Here is a 26,578-nt window from a genome sequence, read left to right on the forward strand (position 1 = left end):
TTTCTGTTATTAAGGCTTGTGCAGGTTTAAAGGTGTTTGTGCCCAGACCCACAGGTCTTATATGTAGTTCAGATACATCATAATGGCAATAGGCCAATGCCTGCTTTGGCAATCTTGAGAGGTTTTCCCTTTCAAAGGGTAAATACAGTGTCTCATCCCACAGGATTTCCTCACCACCCCAGGGCCTTTTCTCCTCGCAGGTGATCCTCCCCAGTACACTACCACCAAGGTCAGGATCAGGAAGCATCTGCCTTTCCCTGGCCACCTCGGAGAAGACTTTAGGCAGGGCTTTAGTGTTAGTAGCCTCTTCTCACATATCAAGAAAACATGCACGGCAGTACTATAATGCTATTGAAGGGGTTCAGAGGACGTGATCTACCACAAGACCAAATTTCAAGAGGCCTATAAATCTCCTTACAACCCTGAGGTGGCATAATGTGAATATGATAGGCATAGCCAGGTCCCCGCTGCAAAATGTTTGCCATTTAAATAAGCAGGACAAAAGGTGGCGCCGCATACCCCACATTGTTGGCCATATAAACTGACAAAAATGTGGCATGACGTGAATGAAAGGTGTAAAAACATTATGCAAGGCTTTTACACCTTTTATTCACGTTACGCAGCAGAGCAAAATTATTTCCTTTGTACTTTACTGGTGGAGATATGCTATTTGCAGCACAGAGCTGGTGGATCGAACGTAAGGTCTGCTTATGCCCACCCCAGCAGCAATGTTCTGCAAATCTGCATCTATCTCTGCTGACATTACATTTTCATGTGGTGTGAGATGCTAGATTCCTAAGGATTCTGCATGTTTGCACCTGCAAACAAAAAGATGGAATCCATACGGCTTCATGTTAATTCCCTCTTCAAGAACAAACATGGTAGGCTGCATTAAATATTGTTGCTGGGAAGCGCTTTCTAAGAGGTATGGAAATACTACTCGTCCCAGATTTCCATATCGGATTTACACTCTGTCACAAAACAATCAAAATTGCATGGATTGTGTTAGGGGTCAGAAATGAGAGATGGATACAAAGTTGTTTTCTCAATGTTTACCATTTTTATGAAAAGAAAAAAATGGTTGAGATAAACACCTCTCTGTCTCTTGTAACGAGAATGTTCCTACTGAGCAAAGTAAATCTAAAGAAAGAGGTCCTTGTGTCCAAATTTATCTGACCCTCACACTAATACATATAAATGTATCTGATTTCAGTTCAACAAAACAGTGCAAAAGTTAAAACTCATAATTCTTATAAAGTACTCCTTGTGACCAGGGTTTGGTTCCCTTCCCCTGCACCAATTCAGGAAAACCCTTGAAAAAGTTCTGATTTAACAAAGTTCTATTCAGTTCAACCAAAATGTCTTTTTCAACCCATAAATCATTCCACTTGGTAAAATAAATGTCTCTTTCACAAAACACGTGTTCAAAACCAAAGCAATTGTTTCCTCAACAAAGTATCCTTCCCACGATGTAAGGCAGATATAAGAATATCACAAATATTTTACCAGTGGAATACTTTTATCAGAACAGCACAGCACGGCACAAATGTCTTTTGTGATGCAACAATTTGTCAGGATGATAAAGTTAACAGTTTATTTCCACAAAACCTTTTTACCACAACCACATTTCTTCAAAGCAACTGTTCCTTTCCTGGTATACTTGCCTGCGAGGACTAACTACTAGTGATCCCTTGATCCCTTTCCTGGTTTACTTGCCTGCCAGGAAGAAAAACTCCTACAACTACAACTGGTCACTTACTTTAGTGGCAAAATGTGTTCCAAGGTTCTCCACACCAGTATCCCATTTGAGGAGGGTGGAACAATGGTTGCCTGTCTTTATAGTCTCTTGACTGTCGGCAATATGGGTTAGGGGTTTCCCCAAACTGGTATCTCAGGAAAGGAGAATTACACTGTGTTGCCCTTCTATCTCCTTGTTATAGTCTCTTGGCTGTTGGCAATGTGGTTTACAGATTTCCCCAAGTTGACATATAAGAAATTGAGAATTGTGCCCTTTTTGTCCCTTTTCTCTACTTGCTCGATTTTCAAACATGTCTTTTATTAACAAATGTTCTGTTCAGGGGAACACCCTGGGGTTAACTTTTTCTTCAGGCCAACTCACTTGCTTCTTAGTACTGTTGACAGCTTTCCGGTAACTGCTGCCACCTACCTGGCCCTTCTCCGGAGGTTGACCAGCTCCGTCGGGTATCCGCGTCCTCCAGGACACCTGAGCGACTCATGTTGGTGGGGAGCATGTTTCTGCACAGCTGGCTTCTCTCCCCACTGCTATCCACGACTCTGCTTCCTGCTGTGCAAGCTCTGCAAAACCGCACGTCATCTAGTCCTGCGCCGTCTTCTGCTACTGCTCTAAGTCATGCTTTAACTCCAACCACTTTTCGGTCATTGATGGCCTTACTGACTTGATTGGCCTCTATCCTGACTGCTTCTGCCTCTGTTACTCCCTCTCTCAACTGCCTCATTCCCACATTTAACTGTCCCACTTAGGTGCCTTGACTTGAAACAACTAGATTGCACAGTCCTTTTAGTAGCACCTTTAATACTCATTAACTCTTTGTCCCTCTTCCTTGTCCACGTACCACAGGCTTTATGGATCTTGAAGTCCGTAGTGTTTTTGTTTCTTTCATGTATATTTACTTATGATTGATTTTCGAACTGTAATGTAATCAGAGCTAGAAGTAGTTATGGGAATGATATGTGATTTAACAATTGGGTAATAACTTCTACCTAAGACAGAATTAGAGGATGTCGCATTTGATTCATGAATTCTTGAAGAATAATACTTATTCTTTCCAGATGACTTTTCATAGAAAGTTCTTTGGGTTTTCTCATCGGAGGGACTTCTTCACTGACAGCATGCCATTAAATATTTGGGAATTATAGGATCCTCACTCTCATAAGAAGACCAATACTGAGTCTCTCCCAATGGTGTCACCACTTCCCCCTTACAGCCATCTCCTCCCATGTGATCCTTCCTCATGATACTACCCCGAGGTTTAGGATCAGGTAGCGGCTGCCTTCCCCAGGCCACATGGGAGGAGATGAAATGCATGTGTTAGTAGTTCTGGTCCTCCTAGGGATTTTTTTTTAAAGGCCACATTATGTCCTTTTTTCCTTTTTCATAATTGTCATTGGTTAAGAATCTGGAATTCACAGACATTACGTCATCTCGGTCAAATATGTGTTTTCAAGCCATTGCTTGCTAATTAAAGAATCAAAAACATGCACAGCAAAACTCAGAATGTAGGATGGTTGGCGGCACAAATTAACTGCAGCAAAATGCAGCGGGGATGTGTGTGTGTGTGTGTGCGCGCGCGCCCCTGCCTGCATGACTATGCCCATCTGTGACTTGGTGCATATTTTATGGGAAAGGAATACTAGATAGATGTATTTGAAAAATAATGGTAAAAAGAACATTCTATTTTCATGTGTTCGTTACTGAATAATTGCCATTTTAGTTTTAAGCGTGATTTCGTGTTTAACACACTGTAATGTAATCTTTTCTCCCTTTGGGAAAAAAGAAGCCAACTGGATTATAGGAAATAACCTTTAAGATAATTAACTGACAATGCGGCAACCAGCATAAAATCTTCCTTCAGGCGACACCTAATTTAAGTATTACTGGCACAAAGTGGAGACAGATTGTGCATCACCACTGCAATATTTACATAGCAGAAACCCACAGAGAAGGAAACGTGAGACTCAATGATGCACTAAATTGGGAACAACCATGTTCGAGTGTTAATTTGCTTTCTAAATCCTGCAAATCGGGTTCCTAAACTGGTACACTCAAATCGCAAAATTGTATTACTTTCTATCAATTACCAAGAAAGACAGTTTTCTTGGCATTTAAAAGAATATTTTTTTTAATTGCTGTATTCCTGCCCTCGAGCAACGCAACGACAAACATTTTATGTTATTTTTTTTCTTTCTTGGCAGAGCTTAATCTTATTTTTACAGGACGCAATGGTGTGCCCCTGTAAAGCGAACCCCAGCTGCTTTTTTCAATGCGTTCATATCAAATCATATTTGCGAGGAATATAACATATCTATATGTTGCTCTCTGCGTCTCGAACAGTCATTTATTGTTTATGTCCTTTGAAAGAAGGAATAAAAACAAATAATTAAAACAAAAGTAAAACTGGATTATAAACAGTCTTTCTGAAAATAAAATGTTACCCTTGAAATTAATTTCTATTGATATCAAGATGATTTTGGAACCATTGACACACGGATGTGTACTCAAATTTCTTAACAATATCTTTAAGACATGTTACAACTACAATCTTGAATTACTGGGTTGTATTGAGATACGTGGCAGGCCAAATTTATAAGAGTTTTCAGAAGGTTGCAGTCCATGTGTTGCAGTGCATGTGTTTTGAGTACTCAACGGAGATTGTGTATGAAACACGCTTTGGCACTGCAAGGTAGCTAGTTGCAACTTAAATTAAGTTTGAGAACAGAACAAATCTACTCACGAAGATCCAGGTTCTACATCCAAACAATAATTCAAAAACCAAAGAATAAGGCTTCCTCTCTGCACAGCTGAAAAAAGGACTGTGATTCTTTCACATACACGAGCTTCCAGAACATAGGTGCCAACTTTTGATTTTCACAACTGAGGTAGAAACCTGCTCCCACCCCGCAAGCAAACTGTACACAAGGGTTCGTCCCTCCCCCAAGAAGTCATTTTCAACAATGGGTCAAAACGGTGCCTTTTACACCCAATTTTCTAGAAGAAATAAGACACAAAGTTGTGGTATTTACCTGTCGTTTTGAACAAAAGAAATCTTAGCAACTGTCACTGAACCTGCCAAGCTTCCTTTGCAGCTTTGTGCCTCAAGACTCATCACTCAACTTTCAAACACGTCAACATCGGATGTGGATCCCGATACCAGACAATACCAACAGTGCAGTACCAGCTGCTTTACCAACAGTGCAGTTCCCATAAATGACTTAAAAGTCGATAAAAGTAGATGTTTCATCTGCAGTAACATTGACCCTTCGCCCAGTCCAGCTTAGGATGTACAGTCAGAGGCTGAAAGCTATAAACATCTTTACAGGGGCACAGTCAGGTTCCTGCCCCTGTTCGTAAAGAATGAGGCTCAGGTGATTCCCCTGCTCCAGTCTACTCAGTGCATGTGCTCGAGTGCCAGCAAATCATGAGAGATGCACCAAGGTTTCGTTCTTAGATTCTGGCCAGGTGGTATGTTGGTCTATCAAAAACATTTACTCCAACCCTTTTTGTACCTTCTATGGAACTGGCTACTTAACTCTGTTTGCGTTCTGTCCTTTGAACATCAGCAGGCGCAGTAGCACACTGTGCTGGATCCTTTGTCAAAAAACTATTTTAACTAACATGAAGAGACTTATCCATATTGTCTTGATGTCCCTAATTTATAAACAGTGGGTGTACAAGGAATCACATGTGTACAGTGCTAAAATAAAAATGTTATCTTTTAGTTGCTAGCGAAAAGAAAGTTACTCAACGTAGTGACTACTGTACTCCTAGTCCATAGTACACTTTCTTCCCAACTGTCTGGGCATCGCCCCATCGCGGATTGGACTGGAGCCGTATGGGCCGCAACACAACATGGACCGCAACACAACATGAGCCGCAATCATTTCTTATTTCTATGTCGCATCCTCTTTCCTCCATTTGTATTGGCGACTGCACATTATACCCCACCAGAGAGAGCAAAAACCTGAACTAACTTAGGAAAAAGAGATTCTTCAGCACTGCCTGATTGAAGGACATGTCAGCTCAGGAACTACAATCAATGCAATAGTGTTTGTAAAAGGCAGAAGGTGTTAAACCAAGTGACCTTACTGATAACATGCCAGGAAACCTGATTCTAAAAAGCTACTGCTATGGCCTTTGCTCCAGCCAGACAACGAGGGGACTAATGTTTCTGTGGCGTGAAACACTTCAAAATGGCAGAACCATTCACCTCTCAAAAGAGGCCTTAGAAGATTGATGACCAGAAGATGACCCTCAGAAGGTTATGAAAAGAGCTGTAACCTACAAAATTCCTTAGTGTGAGACAGATGAGACTTTAGTGCTCTCCTGACTTCAAAATAACACATCAGATTGCGGGGACAAGAAGAAAGTGGGTAAGGATACCTGCTGGTTAACATGAAAGAAAGACACTACTTTCGGGAGGAACGAGGGTGAGTGCGCAACACTACCTTGCCCTTATGAAACACTGCAAAGGGTTTGGAAACTAAACATGTATAGATCTTTCTGACCGTTCTGGCGGAGGTTAATGCCACTATGAGAACCATTTTTCCTGTAACAAGCTTGATATCTACTAACATCATGGGCTCAAAGGCCTTATGTGTCAGAGCAACCAGAACCACATTAAAATCTCATACAGTGGCCAGCATCCTGCTGGGGGAAATATCTTTCAAGACTCTTCAAATTTTATTTAACAATGCAATTGGTTGAAAAAAATGAAAGAGTATAGGCATTTAATTAAGCACCAATAGCAGACAGGCAGGTCGTACATGAATAGAGTATGGGTTAAAAGTTTCCCCACTCAAGGATTTGTATATTGGTAAATGATGACCGTGACAGGACGGTTCCCTAAGTAAGAAATATGCAAGCTTTATTATAGTGTATGTGCATCCATCTTTAACTTAGATCTGCTCGTATCAACCCAGACCCCACTCTCCACCAGGTAAGCAGTGAAAGACAGGAAATCGTCCAGCCAACATGAAAGTGCGCCAATGCCCCTTTCGACTGACCAGTGCCAAAAGCATGTCAACTTGCTTTTGTACTGCCTGCAATAGGAAGATATCCAGGCTGCTTGAATAATCCAGACATTTCACAGTGGCGACCAAGGTGATGAAGGGTCATTTCCTAATCAAAACCGAGCCACAGAGGTTAGGAACTGAGGGCAGGATAAATGACAGAACTGCTCTGTTGACAAGGCAATCTGGGGATGGCTGGAAGAGGATTGCATCTGGACAGGGGAATCTTGCTGGCCTTGCTGGCTATGAGGATCAAGTTGCATCTTTTGGAAGACCTAAATTTGTTGAACATTCTCTGGGATAGAGAAGTTGGAGGGAAGATGTACAGCAGATTCCTTCCCCTGCCATTTGTAGTACACAATCCAGATATCCCTCTCCTAAGCCCATCCAAAAGGCAAACCTGTAACACTTGAGTTGCCCCCAGTAGCAAAAAGGTCCAGTGAGAAAATCCTGCCAAAATGTTATACGTTCAGAGACATATTGTGGTTGAGCTCCCATATGTGGGTCCCCAGATTGACCCTACTCAATCTGTTTGCCTCAGTGTTAGTGTCCCTAGAAGATGGACAGGTCCGAGAAAGATTTCGTGCAGTATGGCTCACTCCAACATTTTTATAGTCAAGCAGCACAGAAATTGAGACTTTGCCTCTCCCTGTATGTTGACACACAATATTGAGGTAGTGCTGCTTATCCTGATCAGCACCACCATGTCCTAAATCAGAAAGGGAAATGATTTATGTGCACTGAAAATCGTTTTGATTTCCAGGAAAGTTTATATGATTGCTGAGAACAAAGTCCATGGTTGAATTCAGAGTCAGTCCCCATCCATCCAGGGAAGAATCAATAGTGACCACTGCAGTGTGATGTAGAACGTAGAAGGATGACCCTTCTAACAGGTTTGGTTCTAACCTCCACCAAAGTGGATGGTGACGTCAGCTGGTCGGGAAAGGGGTCCTTGTTTACTGGCATCCCATAACCTGAGACCCTCACTATGCAAGCTGTAGCTTAATTGGTATCATCTTGAACCTGGCAAAGGGAATGAACACAGAGGATGAAAGTAGCTAACAGACCTCCCTCTGATACCCCCACCCAAAGAGATCAACCTGTCCAGAAAGCGTTTGCCTGCTTCTTGGATGTCTGCTACTCTCTTGAGGGAGAAACACCCTGACTGATGTGTGAATCACTAGAAACCTATGAACGTTAATCCCAGCGAGGGAAGAAGCTCTGACTATGGAATGTTGAGTATGAACCCCAGTTTGAACAGCAGGCTGAGAAGGGATTGCAGAGTGAAGACAGCCTCTCCGAGAGAAGGCCCTCTGACCAGCCAGTTGTTCAAATATAGGTCAATTCTCATTCCCAGGACACCTGTGACAGCATTAATATTTTTAGTGTAGACTAGTTGGTCAAGTTGAGTCCAAAGGACAGGACCATACACTGAAAATGGCGATTCGTTACTGAAAATTTAGAAATTTGTGGTGTAGTCTCCATGTTGGAACAGGCCCACTGAGCATAACTAATCCCCCACACAAAGGGATTTTGGCATTTCTGCTGGCATCATCATCTTGAATTTTTCTAAGGCTAGTAAAAGACTGAGAAAAGCAGCACCCTCAAGCCTGCATGGTACTTTATGTGATGGAAAAGATGTGAAAATGGGAGCCTAGCTCCCTTTACACAATCAATGTAGTATGCCAAGTGAGTGCAAAGAAATCTCGGAAGAGCACCAACCTATGGGTGCGGAAGACCACTGCTGGTTCTAGTCGATAATAGGAATTCACCTGGGTACCCTTCCGTGGCCCGGCACAGAGGCTTCGACACTGAGAGGCCCCCCAGGGAAACCCTCATGGGGGATAAAACCCTGTGGAGAGCTGCTGGGGTGCGAAGTCTCCGGAGGATCCAGATAAGTGGTGAGTTGATCCTAGATGGTCTGACTAGCTGGCTGGAACTGTCCTCTCCAGGCTTTAGCTATAGATATACAGAATCTACTGCCTTCTTGTAGATCAAAAGGAAATAGGACTGGGAAGATGTCATGAAAAGCCTTGAACCGCGGACTCTGGAGGCTGATGTGGTCTTCTGGCTGAACTGGCTTCTGGGTATTGTAGTTATACTAACTCTAGCACTCAGCTCAGAGAGATCTGCTGTAAGTTGCGTGGACGACAAGCAAGGCGAACAGCGAATGTCTTCCCGTGCCGAAGTAAGGCGGAGCTGCGGGTCGTAAACCAGGGCTGTCGCGTTCAAGTACTCCTATGAGAGTAGCAGCGCGAAGATCCCATGGCGGCTCTCTCAGATATGCAGAGATGAAAGGGGGTGTGGCTACTAGCCTTGTCAGTGCTGCCTGGGAACTAACAACTAGACGAATACAGCTGCATGTCAACTCTGCCACATTGCTGGGATACTGAATAGGCTGATTCATGAAACTATGGCCACAGTGACACGAAGGGGAAATCATCATCACAGATCCCTCTTATAGGCCGGATCCAATTCCACTGTTCTCTTACGGAGTAGCTTTGACACTTCCAGCAGAACTGCTGGGGATCCAATTTGAAGAAGGGTAGAGGAAGCTGGAGACTGAGTGGGAGCAGAAACCTGCTGAAATCACCAAAAGGATCGAAGGGTCGCACACAAATGACACCATGCCTCCAAATGCAAAGTCAGCCTGCCACCATCTGGAGAGTCACATACCCAAATGCTGATGCCATTGTTTCTTGCAGTCAGAGGCCAGTGAGGAGAAGGGCGTGTAGAACCCTTTGGTATAAGACCAACTCTACTTGTGCCGGGATGCACGCAACAATCTGCCAGTCTCTCTTGCCCTCCGTCCTTGACAGCCTACACAAGCCTAGACGATCTTGGCCCTCCTGTCTCTTGCCTATCTTGACCATGGGAGAAGGGCCTGCCAGTGGGCTTAGTTAGTACCACCAAGGATTTGGCGTTCTGAGAACTTGCCGTTTTCTTTTTGAGCTCATCATCTGGTGATGAATGAAAGAGGTTGGAGACAACTATGATGCTCTCTTGCATGCTGTTGATAAATCTGGTTGAGCGCATCTAAACAGAATGCATCATGTCTGTTGCCACAAAAATTACTCTTCTGGCTGTTTCAATCTAGTGAGGAAAAGACTCCAAGAGTTCTTTGTAACCTGCTTAGATGCACCAAACCGTACCTGAGGGCCGCTTGCTTACCAGTCAGGAGATCAGGAAAGGCATCTGATATTTCTTGCCATAGGTGTGAACTTTCCCCACCGCTAACAACGCATCCGCTTTAGCTTGCTTCAGATATAGAACTATGTTTGCATAAACTTTCCGACCCCATGGTTCTAGGATATTGTTCTTATTCAGGAGTGTAGACTTCGAGGTTAATGAAGAAAGCACAGATGCTTAAAGATAGGAGCTGACACTAATGAAGTATGCAGCTAGGTAGAAAATGTCTGAGGAAACCAGGTGATAACTAGTGTCTATCGTCATGTGTGAGGGTTAGTTTAAGTGAGGCTTTTGCCAGTTCTTGGAGGAAATGTCCTTCTGCAGCGGTACACTTGATAGATCTGCCAGCTAAAGGGCAAGAGCCTCCACCAAAAGGTCACTATGTGGGTGTGCCTCTGGGAGCGTGGGAAAGGCCAAAAAGGAAGCTAAGCCTGACATTCTCTTCTGGAATGAGCAAGCCGAAAATGGCAAATCCTCCTCTTCCTCATCCTCTGTATCCTGCTGCTCCCTCTCCAGTTGGGGCAAATCATCTTAAGATGTCTCTGCGGAGGAAGAGTGTGCAGGTGCTGCAGTAAACCTAACTAGAATAGTGGTGTCCCCTAAGGGAGTCGCTGGCCCAGGTGCTGCTGGCATGTCTATAGGAGCCTGTGCACATAGTATATTGTGAAATCATGAGGACCATAAAGTGATCAAAAATCTATAATTGCAAAGTTGAGGGGTTCTCTGAGTCTGCCCTGATGACGAGGCTGCTGATCGGATACACATCAACATGCAAGACACCCAGAGGGGTTGGGGGAATGGTGTCGTCCACTGGTCAGAATATCTTAATGACATGGATGATTGAGGGGAAGCCATACACAACTATTACTGACCAGCGAACCATTCCACGTACGGGGTGAAGTCGAGTCTGGATACTGTAGGGGCACTGACAGGGGTTCAGGACATTTGACAAAAATGAGGCCATCTCAGATCATTAAGACCTACACACATGAGGCAAGTCCAGACACAATGGCATTCCGGAAAGAGCACATAGGGGTCCAACACCAGAAAGGAGCTCTCGTAGGAAGTGCACAGAGAGAACCAGGAAGACGCTAACATGCGTCAGTGATCGGAGGCTGGAGCAGAGGAATTAGAAAAGAAAGAGAACAGGGAAAGGACACACCAAAAATAAAAGGCTGCTAGTGCAGGCAACTGCTTCTGTCCACACAGAAAATAGTACTGATGGGCAGCACTGGGGTGGGACTTACACAGGCCAAGCTATGTCTCAGTTACACAGCCTTGTGCATCTTTAAAGTTAAGGTGGAAGGCACATGCTGCAGTGCAAATGGCTCTGGTCCTATTTCATATGGGGGAACATCCATACAGTATGAAGGAAACGGGATGGGACATAAGATTACAATAGGATGATAGTGCCCCCACCACTGATCCTGGAAATAGAAAACTAGGGAAACCAGTATATAAACATAATCAGCAACAAGTAATCCCTTTACAGTCCATAGCAAGATGACCACAAATTCCAAAGATTTTATATATCAATCATAGAAATTAAGCAGATAATTACTAGGCTCGTGTGTAGAATGCAGACAAAACTAAAATATATTAAATATTCTGTACCGATTACACAGGTGTATGTTGAATAGCATGGTACTTTACGTTTTTTCACAAAGTCAAGCCCTACTGCCCACCCTCAGCTTCAGAACAGTTCTCCAAGCTGTGGTTATCTACCAACTAGACAGTGGCAATGCCCTACTCACAGGAGCCCAACATGCCATGTAGGCCCACTAAAAGCTATCTAGCATGCTGCAGCATGCCTCATCACAGGACTAAGAACATTCAGCCACATATACTTATCCTCCGGGAGCTGCACTGACTACTCCTTCAAGCACACATTAGACCCAAGACAGCTTGCATCACCTACAAAGTTGTCACAACTACAACACCCCTCTACCCAGCCAAGAAACCCAAGTACTGCAAAAGGGAAAAATAGTTCAGGACCCTGACCGTGAAATAAATTCCAATGCAGATCACATTGGCACCCTACATCCTGCACTTCAGAAAGGACCTAAAGACCATACTCTTAAATTAAAATTGCACCAATCGCTGAACGCTCCACTTAACCCTAATTCACCCCCCTGGAGCTCAAGCAACTCCCTTGCTTTCCATACTAATCCCAGCAATCTCTGCAACCGCTGCACCCTACCTGTAATCCCCTGGGTGTTTCTTTACATGCAATGTTCTTTTGTTTCCCAGCTAGTATCATACTTTATAAATCCCATACCATCCCTCCAACACATAAAAATGGCTTGAACTTGGTTGTAAATATAGCCCCTCTCCTGACTCCTACCACAGAGTAGTAATAAAATAAAAGTGAATGTGGCTTTTGTGCTTTGATAGAATCACTGACGTGTCCTCTCATTGAAACTTTATAGAACTCCAAACAAGGTATCCCTATCAATAAACTGACTGTGTAGCCCCTAAAAATGCTTATCCACTTTTTTGTTGATTATACACCATTTCATATAATGTGCATCTCGGCATGGATACATGGTGGATGACAGTCACAAAAGCCAGCTGAAATACATGAAGCAAAGTCTGATAGCATCAAACTTCTCTATATGTAATAGGCCACACCATTGTGCAGCATGTAGGATTCAACCCTTAAAATGTGTTCAACAGACCTGGCCTAGTTTTTATTTTTACATATCATTTATTTTGACCCGTTTTGTAAGTTATAGATATAAATACTGGTGGGAAAGTTACATAGGGGACATGCGCGCTGTTCCACAGTGAGGTTTACAGAGCGGACAGGGCCCATCATTGAACCCTGGGTGCAGTGCGCTACTACCTACCTCAATCAAAACTGGCCAAAGTGGAAGCAGGATGTGAGTGTGCAACGGCAGGGCCTCCCTTGCTTCCATTGTGGCAGATGACACCCAAAATTCAATCTTTTTTGGTATGGAATCATAAATCTGTCATGTGCATGTGTGTTTGGGTGCGTACCTTCGGCCACATTTGTATTTGGCCCAAAAGGTTATTATTATCTATTAGGTTTGAATTGTCTTCCCTCTTCACTGCAAAGTGTGGGCAATTTCTACATTTTATATCTATTAAACGATGAGACTACATACTATAAAGTAAATTTTAAAAATATATCAGTTTGGGCTCAGCACAATGTAATATATTTGGGCTCACTTATGAGTTTCCAAAAGGGTCCCATCTGCCTCTACTTCTTTTGGCTGTGTATACACACTGTGAGTAGTCAACGGTATTCGGACCTTCTCCCCAAGAAGAAGACACCCCCTTAGAGGCTAGGGAGGTGAGCGCACTCTGCGATACCCTCCCTAGGTATGGGCAAGTGGGACCTCACGGGGAGCGACTCCCCCTTAGGGGACACAGACTCCCGTTCCCATGAGAGACTCCCTAGATTGCCTAACATTTCAGTGTATATCGGACTGCCTGCTGAGAAGAAGAATGTAACATCTTTATATTTGGCTGCAGGCAATGTTGAAGTGAATCTATGAGAAAGAGGAAAAGACAATGGGCCTCATTACGAGTCCAGCGGAAACCGCGGCAGTAAAACCACCTGGTTACCGCCGGACTCGTATTACCATTCCGCCTCCGTGACTCCCGGAATTACCAGGGCATTACAGCCCCAGTGTCCCGGGAGTCATGGAGGCGGAATGGTGTTAATACCCATTCCCATTGGACTCAATGGGAACGGGGAAGTGGAAACACCGGCACCATCTCGTGATGGTGCTGGCGTTTCCACGTCTGCCTGCAGGTGGGAGGTGTTCAACCCGCCAGGTCAGACCTGGCGGGAAGATCACCTCCCACCTGCAGGACTCGGGATTGGGCGGTCCGGAATTAACAATGGCTGCGGGTTTACCGACACGGTTAATTCCGGACCGCCCGACCCATAATGAGGCCTGATGTCTCTTTAAGAGTGGTGAAAGGAGAAGGGGAAAGTATGGTACGCAGGGGAAGCCCCCTGACACGATTGTGCCATGCACGGGCAAAGTAGAGTCACGCGGCAGAGTCCACGACTTCCGAATCTCTGAGGAACGCCAGTCAGATGCCAGCGAGAACGGCAATGGGGAAACCTTTGCCTGAGAAGAGAGAAGTATCCAAGAGCTGATGGTGGCGCTAGCCTCATGGTGGGTGAGATGCCCGCTGAACGACGTTGAGAACATCACAGCTGGGAAAGTGAGAAGTTCCCCATCGTCCATGTCCATAGAAGGCTGCAGCCAGGGGGGAAGCTGAGAACGAGATGCAGCTAAAAAGCTGAATGAGAGAACCAACAACGGGGAATAATACTCAAGCATGCGCCCAGCCCTGCAAACCTCCCCTATGCAGATGACAGTACCGGGGAGAACGGGAAAAGTAGGAGGTCTTCAGTGCAAGAGTATATGTATGGTGCAACTCGTCCCAGTCATAAAGACGAGATACAAGGGATAAAGTTGTCTGGTTGCCAATGTAAAAGGCTCATAAAACAAGCAACAACCCTGTGAGAAGAATAAAGAGGGACTGGAGACAATTAACGTGTCAAAAAGTGAACAGGTCTTGTGAAGAAAGAGACATTGGGCCTCATTACGAGTCCGGCAGTAACCGCGGTGGTAAAACCACCTGGTTACCGCCGGACTCGTCTTACCATTCCGCCTCCGTGATTCCCGGAATTACAAGGGCATTACAACCCCAGTTTTCTGGGAATCACAGAGGCGGAATGCTGTTAATCCCCATTCCCATTGAGTCCTATGGGACTCGATGGGAATGGGGATCATGGAAACACCGGCAGCATCTCGTAATGCTGCCGGTGTTTCCTCGTCCGCCTGCAGGAGTCGAGATCAGGTGGTCCGGAAACAACAGTGGCGGCGGGTTTACCGCCACCGTTATTTCCGGACCGCCTGAGTTATAATGAGGCCCAACGACTGGATAAAGCAAAGCACCTGGGTTTTGGTTGATTACTGCAAATTGTTTTGGTCGTTGCCTCCCCTTAACCCCTTTATATTATTTATATCCCTATGTCCACCCCCCACATATATATTTGTCAAAATGCACAGATAAAATTGTGACCAATTCTCCAACGACCAAATTGGACGTGCAGTATTCAACCAATCCCAGCCCCAGCACAACTTCTGAGGAATATAAGATAAGACTATCAAGAGTATCAGATAATAGAAGAAAGAGTATAAAAGAGAGAACCCAGGAGTGGAGGAATAGAAAAGCGGATCAAGTCCCATGCAAAGTAGTCAAAGATGCATTGAGAGACTGTGAAAGACTCCTAAGAGAAGAACTATCTGAAAACAAACTGTAAGCAGCGTATCCTTAAAGATGCTGCAGCATGCCTCATCACAGGACTAGGAACATTCAGCCACATATACTTATCCTCCGGGAGCTGCACTGACTACTCCTTCAAGCACACATTAGACCCAAGACAGCTTGCATCACCTACAAAGTTGTCACAACCACAACACCCTTCTACCCAGCTAAGAAACCCAAGTACTGCAAAAGGGAAAAATAGTTCAGGACCCTGACCCTGAAATACATTCCAATGCAGATCACATTGGCACCCAACATCCTGCACTTCAGAAAGGACCTAAAGACCATACTCTTAAATTAAAATTGCACCAATCGCTGAAAGCTCCACTTAACCCTAATTCAACCCCACTGGAGCTCAAGCAACTCCCTTGCTTTCCATAATAATCCCAGTAATCTCTGCAACCACTGCACCCTACCTGTAATCCCCTGGGTGTTTCTTTACATGCAATGTTCTTTTGTTTCCCAGATAGTATCATACTTTATAAATCCCATACCATCCCCCAACACATAAAATGGCTTGAACTTGGATGTAAATATAGCCCCTCTCCTGACTCCTACCACAGAGTAGTAATAAAATAAAAGTGAATGTGGCTTTTGTGCTTTGATAGAATCACTGACGTATCCTCTCATTGAAACTTGATAGAGCTCCAAACAAGGTATCCCGATCAATAAATTGACTGTGTAGCCCCTAAAAATACTTATTCACTTTTTGTTGATTATACACCATTTCATATAATGTGCATCTCGGCATGGATACATGGTGGAGGACAGTCACAAAAGCCAGTTGAAATACATGAAGCAAAGTCTGATAGCATCAAACTTCTCTATATGTAATAGGTCACACCATTGTGCAGCATGTAGGATTCAACTCTTAAAATGTGTTCAAAAGACCTGGCCTAGATTTTATTTTTACATATCATTTATTTTGACCTGTTTTGTAAGTTATAGATATAAATACTGGTGGGCAAGATACATAGGGGACATGAGCGCTGTTCCACAGTGAGGTTTACAGAGCGGACAGGGCCCATCATGGAACCCTGGGTGCAGTGAGCTACTACCTACCTCAATCAAAACTGGCCAAAGTGGAAGCAGGATGTGAGTGTGCAACGGCAGTGCCTCCCTTGCTTCCATTGAGGCAGATGACACCCAAAATTCAATCTTTTTTGGTATGGAATCATAAATCTGTCATGTGCATGTGTGTTTGGGTACGTACCTTCGGCCACATTTGTATTTGGCCCAAAAAGTTATTATTATCTATTAGGTTTGAATTGTCTTCCCTCTTCACTGCAAAGTGTGGGCAGTTTCTACATGTTATATCTATTAAACGATGAGACTACATACTATAAAGTAAATCTTAAAAATATATCAGTTTGGGCTCAGCACAATGTAATATATTTGGGCTCACTTATGAGTTTCCAAAAGGGTCCCATCTGCCTCTACTTCTTTTGGCTCTGTATACACACTGTGAGTAGTCAACGGCATTCGGACCTTCTCCCCAAGAAGGAGACACCCCCTTTAAGGCTAGGGAGTTGAGCGCACTCTGCGATACCCTCCCTAGGTATGGGCAAGTGGGATCTCACAGGGAGCGACTTCCCCTTAGGGGACACAGATTCCCGTTCCCATGAGAGACTCCCTAGATTGCCTAACATATCAGTGTATATCGACTGCCTGCTGAGAAGAAGAATGTAACATCTTTATATTTGGCTGCGGGCAATGTTGAAGTGAATCTATGAGAAAGAGGATAAGACGATGGGCCTCATTACGAGTCCGGCGGTAACCGCGGCGGTAAAACCGCCTGGTTACCGCCGGTCTCGTATTACCATTCCGCCTCCGTGACTCCTGGAGTTACCAGGGCATTACAGCCCCGGTGTCCCGGGAGTCATGGAGGCAGAATGGTGTTAATCCCCATTCCCATTGGAGTCAATGGGAATGGGGAAGTGGAAACACCGGCACCATCTCGTGATGGTGCTGGTGTTTCCACGTCCGCCTGCGGGAGGTGTTCAACCCGCCAGGTCAGACCTGGCGGGAAGATCACCTCCCGCCTGCAGGACTCGGGATTGGGCGGTCTGGAATTAACAGTGGCGGCGGGTTTACCGCCACTTAATTCCGGACCCCCCGACCCGTAATGAGGCCCGATGTCTCTTTAAGAGTGGTGAAAGGAGAAGGGGAAAGTATGGTACGCAGGGGAAGCCCCCTGACACGATTGCTCCTTGCACGGGCTAAGTAGAGTCACGCCGCAGAGTCCACGACTTCCGAATCTTTGAGGAACGCCAGTCAGATGCCAGCGAAAACGGCAATGGGGAAACCGTTGCCTGAGAAGAGAGAAGTATCCAAGAGCTGATGGTGGCGCTAGCCTCATGGTGGGTGACATGCCCGGCGAACGACATTGAGACCATCACAGCTGGGAAAGTGAGAAGTTCCCCATCGTCCATGTCCATAGAAGGCTGCAGCCAGGGGGGGAAGCTGAGAACGAGATGCAGCTAAAAAGCTGAATGAGAGAACCAACAATGGGGAATAATACTCAAGCATGCGCCCAGCCCTGCAAACCTCCCCTATGCAGATGACGGTACCGGGAGAACAGGAAAAGTAGGAGGCCTTCAGTGCAAGAGTATATGTATAGTGCAACTCATCCCAGTCATAAAGACGAGATACAAGGGATAAAGTTGTCTGGTTGCCAATGTAAAAGGCTCATAAAACAAGCAACAACCCTGTGAGAAGAATAAAGAGGGACTGGAGACAATTAACGAGGCAAGAAGTGAACAGGTCTTGTGAAGAAAGAGACAATGACTGGATAAAGTAAAGCACCTGGGTTTGGGTTGATTACTGCCAATTGTTTTGGTTGTTGCCTACCCTTAACCCCTTTATATTATTTATATCCCTATGTCCACCCCCCACATTTATATTCATCAAAATGCACAGACAAAATTGTGACCAATTCGCCAACGACCAAATTGGACGTGCAGTAATCAACCAATCCCAGCCCCAGCACAGCTTCTGAGGAATATAAGATAAGACTATCAAGAGTATCAGATAGTAGAAGAAAGAGTATAAACGAGAGAACCCAGGAGTGGGGGAATATAAAAGCGGATCAAGTCCCATGCAAAGTAGTCCCAGATGAATTGAGAGACAAACTGTAAGCAGCATATCCTTAAAGAAAGCACCACAACCAGAAGTGTTTTACAAGAGCTTCAAGAGGTCATGGAGGAGATATCCAGAGATTACCAAAGAAGTGTTTTATAAATAAACTCAAATATAAGTGAGAGGCATTTCCATACAGAGACTATCAGGAAATGAGAGACGTCCAGGAGAAGAAAGACCTTCTCTTGGCTGAGTTTACGTTGGTTAAACTAGTGGTATGGTCAGGTAGATTTAGTTTTGGACCAAGGACATTTTTTCTTTGGAACGTCCTAATGACAGATGAGTACCCTTAGGGTCTTTAGATAGGCAGGGTTGTCTATTTATCAATAGGGAGAGTTAGGCCTTTTCATATAATTTCGTTAAATAGAGTTCATAATGTCCTTAGTGTGGCCGACTCCTTCTTTCGACCTGCCACAACCCCAAGAAGATCACATTCAGATCTAGCACAGAATAAATAGGGAGTGAATCCAAGAACCATTGCAACATGTCAGAATGTCTGGAACACATCAATCACTTGGTGAATGAGTGTTTCCTTTGTCTTCACAGATTGAAAGGTGAGGCAGCCATGTCTTCATTATCTCCTTCATCTAGCCATAATGGCTGAGTGATGCCCGGAATCAATGGAAAAGACAGAGGGACAAGAGTATATGTGCTGGAAGGTTCTCCTGCAAATGTACCCCAACAATCGAATTGAATTGCAAGTTCACCGGCCCTTTAGAATGTAGCCTATTACAATATGATGTGCACAGGCCTTCTTAAAAACAATATCTAGAACTCTAGAAGATTAGCCAAACAAGATGCTACATTGTATCTAAACCACAAGAAACCTGAGCACATTATCTAATCTAAAAGTAATCAATTGGATGCCAGTGCCAGGCCATATGTATTCTATGTATGTCCTATTTTGTACTGGAACTTGAACTACCCGACCAAACCAATAACCTACTGTGTCCCAACCCAGAACTTGTTTCCAGCCAATCCTTCCTGAGGCCATATAACATAACTATCTAGATTGTTTCGTAAGACTTCTTGAATATATTGTTTCTTACTATGGGGAACCTTATTAAAACTACGTTTTTAATTTCCGCTCTGACTTCCAAGGACAATGTGGACTTATAACCGACATTTCAACAGAGCCTTAAATGTTTCAGAAGAAGCCTAAATACCTTTCAGCAGTTCAAAAAGTCATTTAACTCGTAGTAGACACTCAGGATTCTTTGGCTAAAAAGGAACCAGGTTCATATGCTTAATATCTACTTCATATCTTTCAACCAGCACACCCACTGAATAACTCCCATTGGGATATAACCTAGCCAACACAGCCAATAGAAGAAGGGATGATCTGAGACTGCCTATTTGGTACATATGTTGGAAGGGACTGCTTTGGGAGAAAATAAAATCTATTGCAAGTCAGTGGGGGGAAAAAAAACTTAGTTTTAATAAGGTTTCACATATTAAGAAAAAGTATATTCTAGAAGGCATAAGCAACCAGCCCATCTAGTTAAATGTTATATTGCAAAACCTAAGAAGAGTGCCACTTATTTTGATCCGTATATAGCTGGAATGAGGAAAAATGCTCTACATTGCTCCAATCAGCAGTATAATGTTTTTAAGCTAAGCCACATTTTAGAACCTGTTTTATGCTTCATGTAGGTTTAGTTTTACCTTTCCCAAATTCTGATGCTCTTCAAATTCAGAAATCAATTCCTGGGCCCATTTCATTAGTTCAGTGCTCGGAGTAAATTGCTCCTGGACAATAGGAATCTGGTTTGGGTGAATCACCTGCTTACCTAAAGAAAACAGAAAGCATTACAAACATGAAGCAACAACATATGTTCATGTAAACCGTGTCAGCCAAGGAGAAAACACATCAACTCATCAAACGCCTCATCAACTCCACAATTATTAAATATTATGGAATATATGTCCTTTGTTTTATTTATAAGGGGAAGATGAGTATGTCGTGCAAGATGGAGAACGATGAAGACTGTTCCACATTGACTGCGTTCATTGCCATCTCATATATAAACACATTTCTTAACTATGATGATAGACATAAAATATCATAAAAAGTCTATATATTAAGAGACAGTGCCTAACTAGAAGAACGTGCAATACGTATGTGGAAAATGTAAATATTAGGACAAAGGACTAGTTGGGTTAAGGAAATACAAAGCGTCTATGGGAAAATATATCAGATTTACCCTCTTTGGCCTCCCCGGCCTTAGAGACAGGTTTCAGGCCAGCAGGCCCAGTGCATTGCAAACATCAAGAGAGTATATTGTTATGCTCTGTTTTTCAAATTTGCTGGCTTGCCAAGCTCTTCACTTTTATTTGGTTGTACTGTGTGGCTTCATTCAAGAAAAACAGCACATATGCGCATGTCAATATAATATGGGAAGGATTCTTATGCTGACCAATAGACCAATACAGAACAGATTATTATAGTTCATGTTTTATTGAGTGTTTAAATGAAGGTAGTGAAAGGTGCCTCCTTGAAAACCACACAAAAATGAATATGGGAGATCTCTACTTGACTTAACAAAAGGGTGCCTTTTGGCATAAATATTAGAAGGGCATTTAATGACTTATCAGAGGTATGTCATCCTTGGTAGAATAGTACATTTTAAAAAGCAACAGATTTGGTACAGTTTTATTTGTCTAATTCTATACCACTCAAGAGGATCAATAGTTTAAATAATGTATATTTCAATTTACATCATTTTCTTCGGAGTGTGCTCACTTACGGTTTATCTTTCAAAGAGCCGGGGCAGGTAGGCACATCAATTTGATTCTGGCATCAACTCAAGATAGTCTCTTTCATTTAATCAGTCCACCTGCTCTCAAAATGCCCCTCATGTAATCTGTTTCTGTCTTGGGAAAGGCTTCTGCATTTAGCCTCATCTGGTAAAGGCCTTCTTAAGTAGACTTTCCATCAGCTAATCTTCAGGTGGAACGCCAATACGCTTTTTTCCTGGGGAACATGCGCTCTTTCCTTTTCTGCTTACCACAAGCTTTCCTCTCTTCCTATGTGTTTAGATTTAAATACCCAGCAACTCTACAATATAGCATCATTTGATGATTCATTTCTGTATTGGACAAAGCCTGTGATATCTTTTCTTCACTTACACCCACTGGTGTCCACCTCCTTGCTTTGATTAGCCCATTAAATTCTCTTTGTTTTAAGAGGATGTGTTAGCTATGAGGTAGCCCTTCCCTTCAGAATGAATTATTAAAATGAGACTGCAATATTTAATTTGCTTATAATTCCCAGAATGGACATGTGATATTAATAAGATTTATATATCCAGATTTGCAATAACATTCTGAATATGAAGACATCCTTTCATATTTTTGTGACTGCATGCATAACAGAGTTATTAAAATATACACATTTATTAATAATTCATACACTTTAATATAGCCTTGATGTATGCATGTTATTTCTCTTAACCTGCTGAATTCAGATCTTGTCTTGTTTTACAAATCAGTCACATGGTCTAGAAATACAGCCAAAAATGTATTCTGTACTTGTTCTTTATAGATGCGTTATTAAGTGTACATACTATTGTATAATTTAACTTTGAATTGCATGTTTTGCTGGGATTCTGGTATAAACAGAGCCATATGCCATCATGAACAAAGAAACATTTAATAGGCTGCTTTTAATAGAGACCTTATTCCTCGGTCAGGTAGGAGGTCATCAGCCTGTGTAGACATCAGCTTATTTGAATTTGCCATTTCTGACTGACAATTCATTCAATCTCTTACAGGGCGGCCCACCAGATAATGTTAAATGGGAAGTTGTCTCTGAAATTGTATTGGCCAGATCGATCAGGCATGTATTTTTTAGCATAGATCGATCGATTGTAAAAACATTTCCAATGCATATTACCTTAGTCTTTCTTATATTTACACAAGCAAAACTGAAGGGTTGGTACGACCATCTTGTGCTAAACATAGCTGTTGGTCCATTGCCCTAAATTCAAGTGCCCTTACGGCAGTAATTCAGATCACCCGCTCCTCGAGCTGACATCATTAGATACTTACGCCTCTTTTCATAATGTTAATGCATGTCTCACGTCGACTTCCTATGTGCACAATCTATTGACGTGTCTCCATGAAAAAATCAAGCTGCCTCTTTCCTCAAATAGTATAAACAAATTCATTTTGATCAGACAGCATTGGAGTTTCGTTTTCCTTTGTGTCAGTTTATTTCATTCTGAGCCTCCCTGACTTATTTTTGCTCTGTTCAGTTGTTTACCCAGTATGAGGGATTGAGAACAGGTACTTACACTACCTAAAATGAATTAACTCTGTAATCGCTTTTTATTTAAAAAAATGTTATGTTATGTACAAATGTCTTTACCAAACCATATTAAAATGCTATATTTGCATAGCTTCTTTTTTACATGTGTCAATGCAAAATTTCAAAGTTTGACACTTTAATGCTTGTCTTTGCACTATGGGTTTTTGTAACAAGGCTGTTTCTTCTGTTATTTTTCTTTAACATTGCTCTTTAATGTAAAACATCACTTCACTACTGTGTACAAACAAAAACCTTTCATTTTCCTCACTTTTTATTTTATGCTTCATCTATGTTCAGGAATGATAGTAACAATTCAGCCCTATCTGTATGAGCCCAAATATTCAGAAGAGGAAAGGGTTGACAGAGAAAGAAGCTGAAATGATGGAGAATCAGATGAAAGTTGTGACGATCTTTCAGTGGAGCCTGAACCCAGTTGCATATAAGACATTTCCATCGTTGTAAGGTTATATCAACTTTGATGGAGAACTGCTGTTGCAGAGAAAACTCTGGCTGCTTGGCCTACACATAGCCGAAGGAGACACACCACCACTATGAATTACCCAGCTGCATAACCTCAAGGCAGCCTTCCTTACAAGATCTGTGTTTTGCGAATGATCATCGTCCTTATGCACAAACTTCGAGCAACACTTCACCCTTGTAATCCAAGAAAAGAGTAAGTTTCCTCTTTATACGTTGTATGTTTGACAACCGAGACCACTAACATTTTATGGTGCTCTCCTACATCATTATAACCTTGAAGGATCACTGACAAAATAATTTTTCTGGTATTTGAAAACATTTCTCAGTCTTATCTCAAACCAAAGTATTCAACATTATATTTCACAAACAAAAAATAACATTTTAAAGTTAAAGTTAAAAACTATAATTCCCTATGTTCCAAACTGTTTCTGCTGGAATGGGCGTCCACATTTCTAATTAATCTCTACTTGAAAACAAAAGTACTGTCAGTATTTTGCTTGAAAAGTAACTTTTTTTAAGCATAACAATACCATATATTTTAGAAGACATTGCAAACAAAATAAATGCAATTACTGGATTCATTCAAGTAAACTATTTCTGTATCTCTTACAGAGGATGGCCTAGCAAGCATTTTCATGGTGGATTCATGAAAGACTCGGATTCGGCGTTCAACAAGTAATACCTGCCTGTGTGGGTCAAGCCATTTGTGAGAAATTCCCCAGTGACTCTGGACAATAAAAGAGATTCATACAGACAGTTCTTCAACCACAGATGTACAATCTGTAGATTGTCAATGCCATCAATCTTACCAAACAAAATTTAAAAAATGAGGTAATATGAAAAGTGATGAGTACTAAATTGTAAGTCATCAACACACCCAAACATCTAATATTTATAAATGTATGCTATACCAAGAAGATCATGAAAGATCAGTGTCCTTTAACAATGTTCCTGGTATATTGCACTTGCATCATTCACATCCACCCCCCCTCCTAGCAGTTCGCACCTGTGGCTGTGCGCTTGCAAGTGGGCTGGATGGGTGGGAACGAACAAGGTGCCCAATACCATGTACACCTCAAAGGGTTCTTTTGCATTGGGACCATTGGCCACCTGACCAACTGATGTTGGGACTCTCCAAACTCTACTTTGAAGACCCTGTCCCTGCAAACAACATATGTATGTGTCCTTTGACTATGTTCCGGGCCTATTAGGCTCCCCTCATCCACATCCATTCCCCCTCCGGTATAAATGGCAGTTTGTACCAGTCACTGTTTTAAGGAAGGCATGGTATCAAAGTAAGGCAGACACAAGTGATCCCAGTTCAAGAGTGTTTATTGAACTTCATCAAGGGTGTGCAAAACACCAATCTAAACCGAAATCTAAGATGGGAGTGAGCTACAAACATCAAATAATAATAATACAGTCCTAGTGGAGTCTAATCAAATAAAAAGGGCCTATATTTAAAAAAGAAACTATTGCCAATCCTTAACGCAATGCTACCAATAGTGTGGGGTAATGTTCCCGAAAAAGAAAGAAGTGTTCACAAAACGATAAGTCAGGATGTTCAGGCTGTTGGCCTCCCTTCCCCACGTTTTTAGCACGGGACAAGGCAGGTCCCTCGAGCACAGCACACTCTTGGGCTTCTCCGGCACAAGGTCACATTTCCTTTAACCAACATCAGGCCCTTCTGTCCCCAAGTCTCTAATGTTCAAAGTCTCTTGTTTCAGAGGGCCTGATGTAACAAACAGAAAAAGTTCCTTTCCAAATATTCAAGTCGGGCGATTCACTATTCATCCTGTATCCCCTCAGCCAGACTCAGATCCTTTTCCCACACAATTAGCCTCCCTCAGTCGGGTTCAGACTAACTTTAGTTCGCAGGCATCCCTCAGTCGGGTTCACATTTGCCATAGCAATATCTACTTGGGTGACTTATGGTTCACCCCGGATCCCCCTCTCCCAGGCTCTGATCAGCTTTTATACAATTAGCCCCCCACCCAGCCAGGCTCAGACCAATTTTAGTTCACAGGCAATAGAAGACTTTTGAACATGCACAGGATTCAACTTAAACCGCTGCAGGACCAATTCCATTTCACAGTTCAATAATTCTTACATGCTCAGTTGGATACCAAACAGAGACCTTCGAGTGAGCACCCATGTGTTGCCGAACCACTCTGTATTTGGGACATATTTCGGTTTCATAAAAATCAATCGCATTCAAGTTCTCTTTCTTCATACAATGTTGCTGCTTGCAACCTCGAGCGTAACAGAGTCCGGTCTGTTATCAGTTTCTACAACTTACAAGCAACTTATCACTGGCGTTGCATTGCTTTCGGAGTCAAGGACAGTACCACGGCGGGAATTGCTTCTCCCCGCCTTGGCTATCAATGCAGGAGGGCCCTGTGTACTTTTGACACACGCTGCACCGTTCATCAGCTGCAACTCCCGGTCTTATGTTTCTTTTCCTCGAAACCTCTTGAAAGTCACAGTCCTTCCCCAAAAAGGGCAAGGGTAGTTACCTCTCTGGTCTTGCCGCCTTTCTCCTCGGTTTCTACTGCCATCTCCGAATTGCTGCTTCCTCATGCGTTTGGCCTTGTTCAGAGTGTGCTCTCGGGCTCTTCCTTTTATCCGTGTGGGGAACTGTGATGGAAGTGAGGTGTGTAAAATTATCAGCAATTACTTGTGTTGGGACATGCCAGGTTTATAGCTCTGGTGTTAGTCGGTTGTCGCTCATGCTGAACTGTCCGTGAGAAAGTGTTTGTTTCGGAAAAGGGGGCGGGGGGTTGAGCTTCTAGGTATCCTTCGTGGTAGGATGGGGAAAGGTGTTATAAGAAGGGGATACCGCATCTCACCCTTCGGTGTCCCACTTCCACTCCCCGAAGACCCCTCATCTAGGTGATCCTCCCGCACTGGTCTACTCCCAGGAACTGGATCCAATAGCGATGGCCATGTCCTGGCCACCTGGATGACAATCCCCAGGGACTAGTGGGTGAGACACCTTCAGGTTTCTCACACCATGCACTCGCAAGGGAGCTGGGAGGGTGGGTACAAAAATGTCAAAAATTCACATAGGGGCTGGCCGGGTGAGAAAGAATACATCAAACATTGAAATGCACACCCTCTTTTCTTACCGTTTATAAACACCTTGAAGTTAGCAAGAAAACACCTCTGCAATCTTCAATGGAAATCGTCATCTATCCACTTTTGGCCTTGGTTGCTGAATCAGCTGATCTATTTTTCCAAGGAACGGTTAGTTAACTATTGGTTTTGAGTGTCATAGTTTCCAGTTCAGTACTTTCCTATTACTTTTTACTCAATGTACATTATATTTTCATTTTAATTTATCTCAAAGACGTCACCATTATCAACCTTTCTATGTAT

At 43.1% G+C, this 26,578-nt stretch overlaps 1 protein-coding gene across 3 annotated transcripts in view; it reads right to left on the minus strand.

The window, feature by feature from the left end:
* Positions 1-26,578, minus strand: part of CLYBL (citramalyl-CoA lyase) — a 2,832,351-nt gene that overhangs the window by 177,221 nt on the left and 2,628,552 nt on the right. For all 3 annotated transcript variants that reach the window (XM_069637009.1, XM_069637010.1, XM_069637008.1), the window contains one exon: positions 20,077-20,201. In XM_069637009.1, the coding sequence (XP_069493110.1) occupies positions 20,077-20,201 (125 nt within the window). The remainder of the gene's footprint in view (positions 1-20,076; positions 20,202-26,578) is intronic.

The sequence above is a fragment of the Ambystoma mexicanum genome, chromosome 7p, assembly GCF_040938575.1.
Source record: "Ambystoma mexicanum isolate Mex_15411 chromosome 7p, UKY_AmexF1_1, whole genome shotgun sequence".
In the NCBI taxonomy this organism is placed as follows: Eukaryota; Metazoa; Chordata; class Amphibia; order Caudata; family Ambystomatidae; genus Ambystoma; species Ambystoma mexicanum.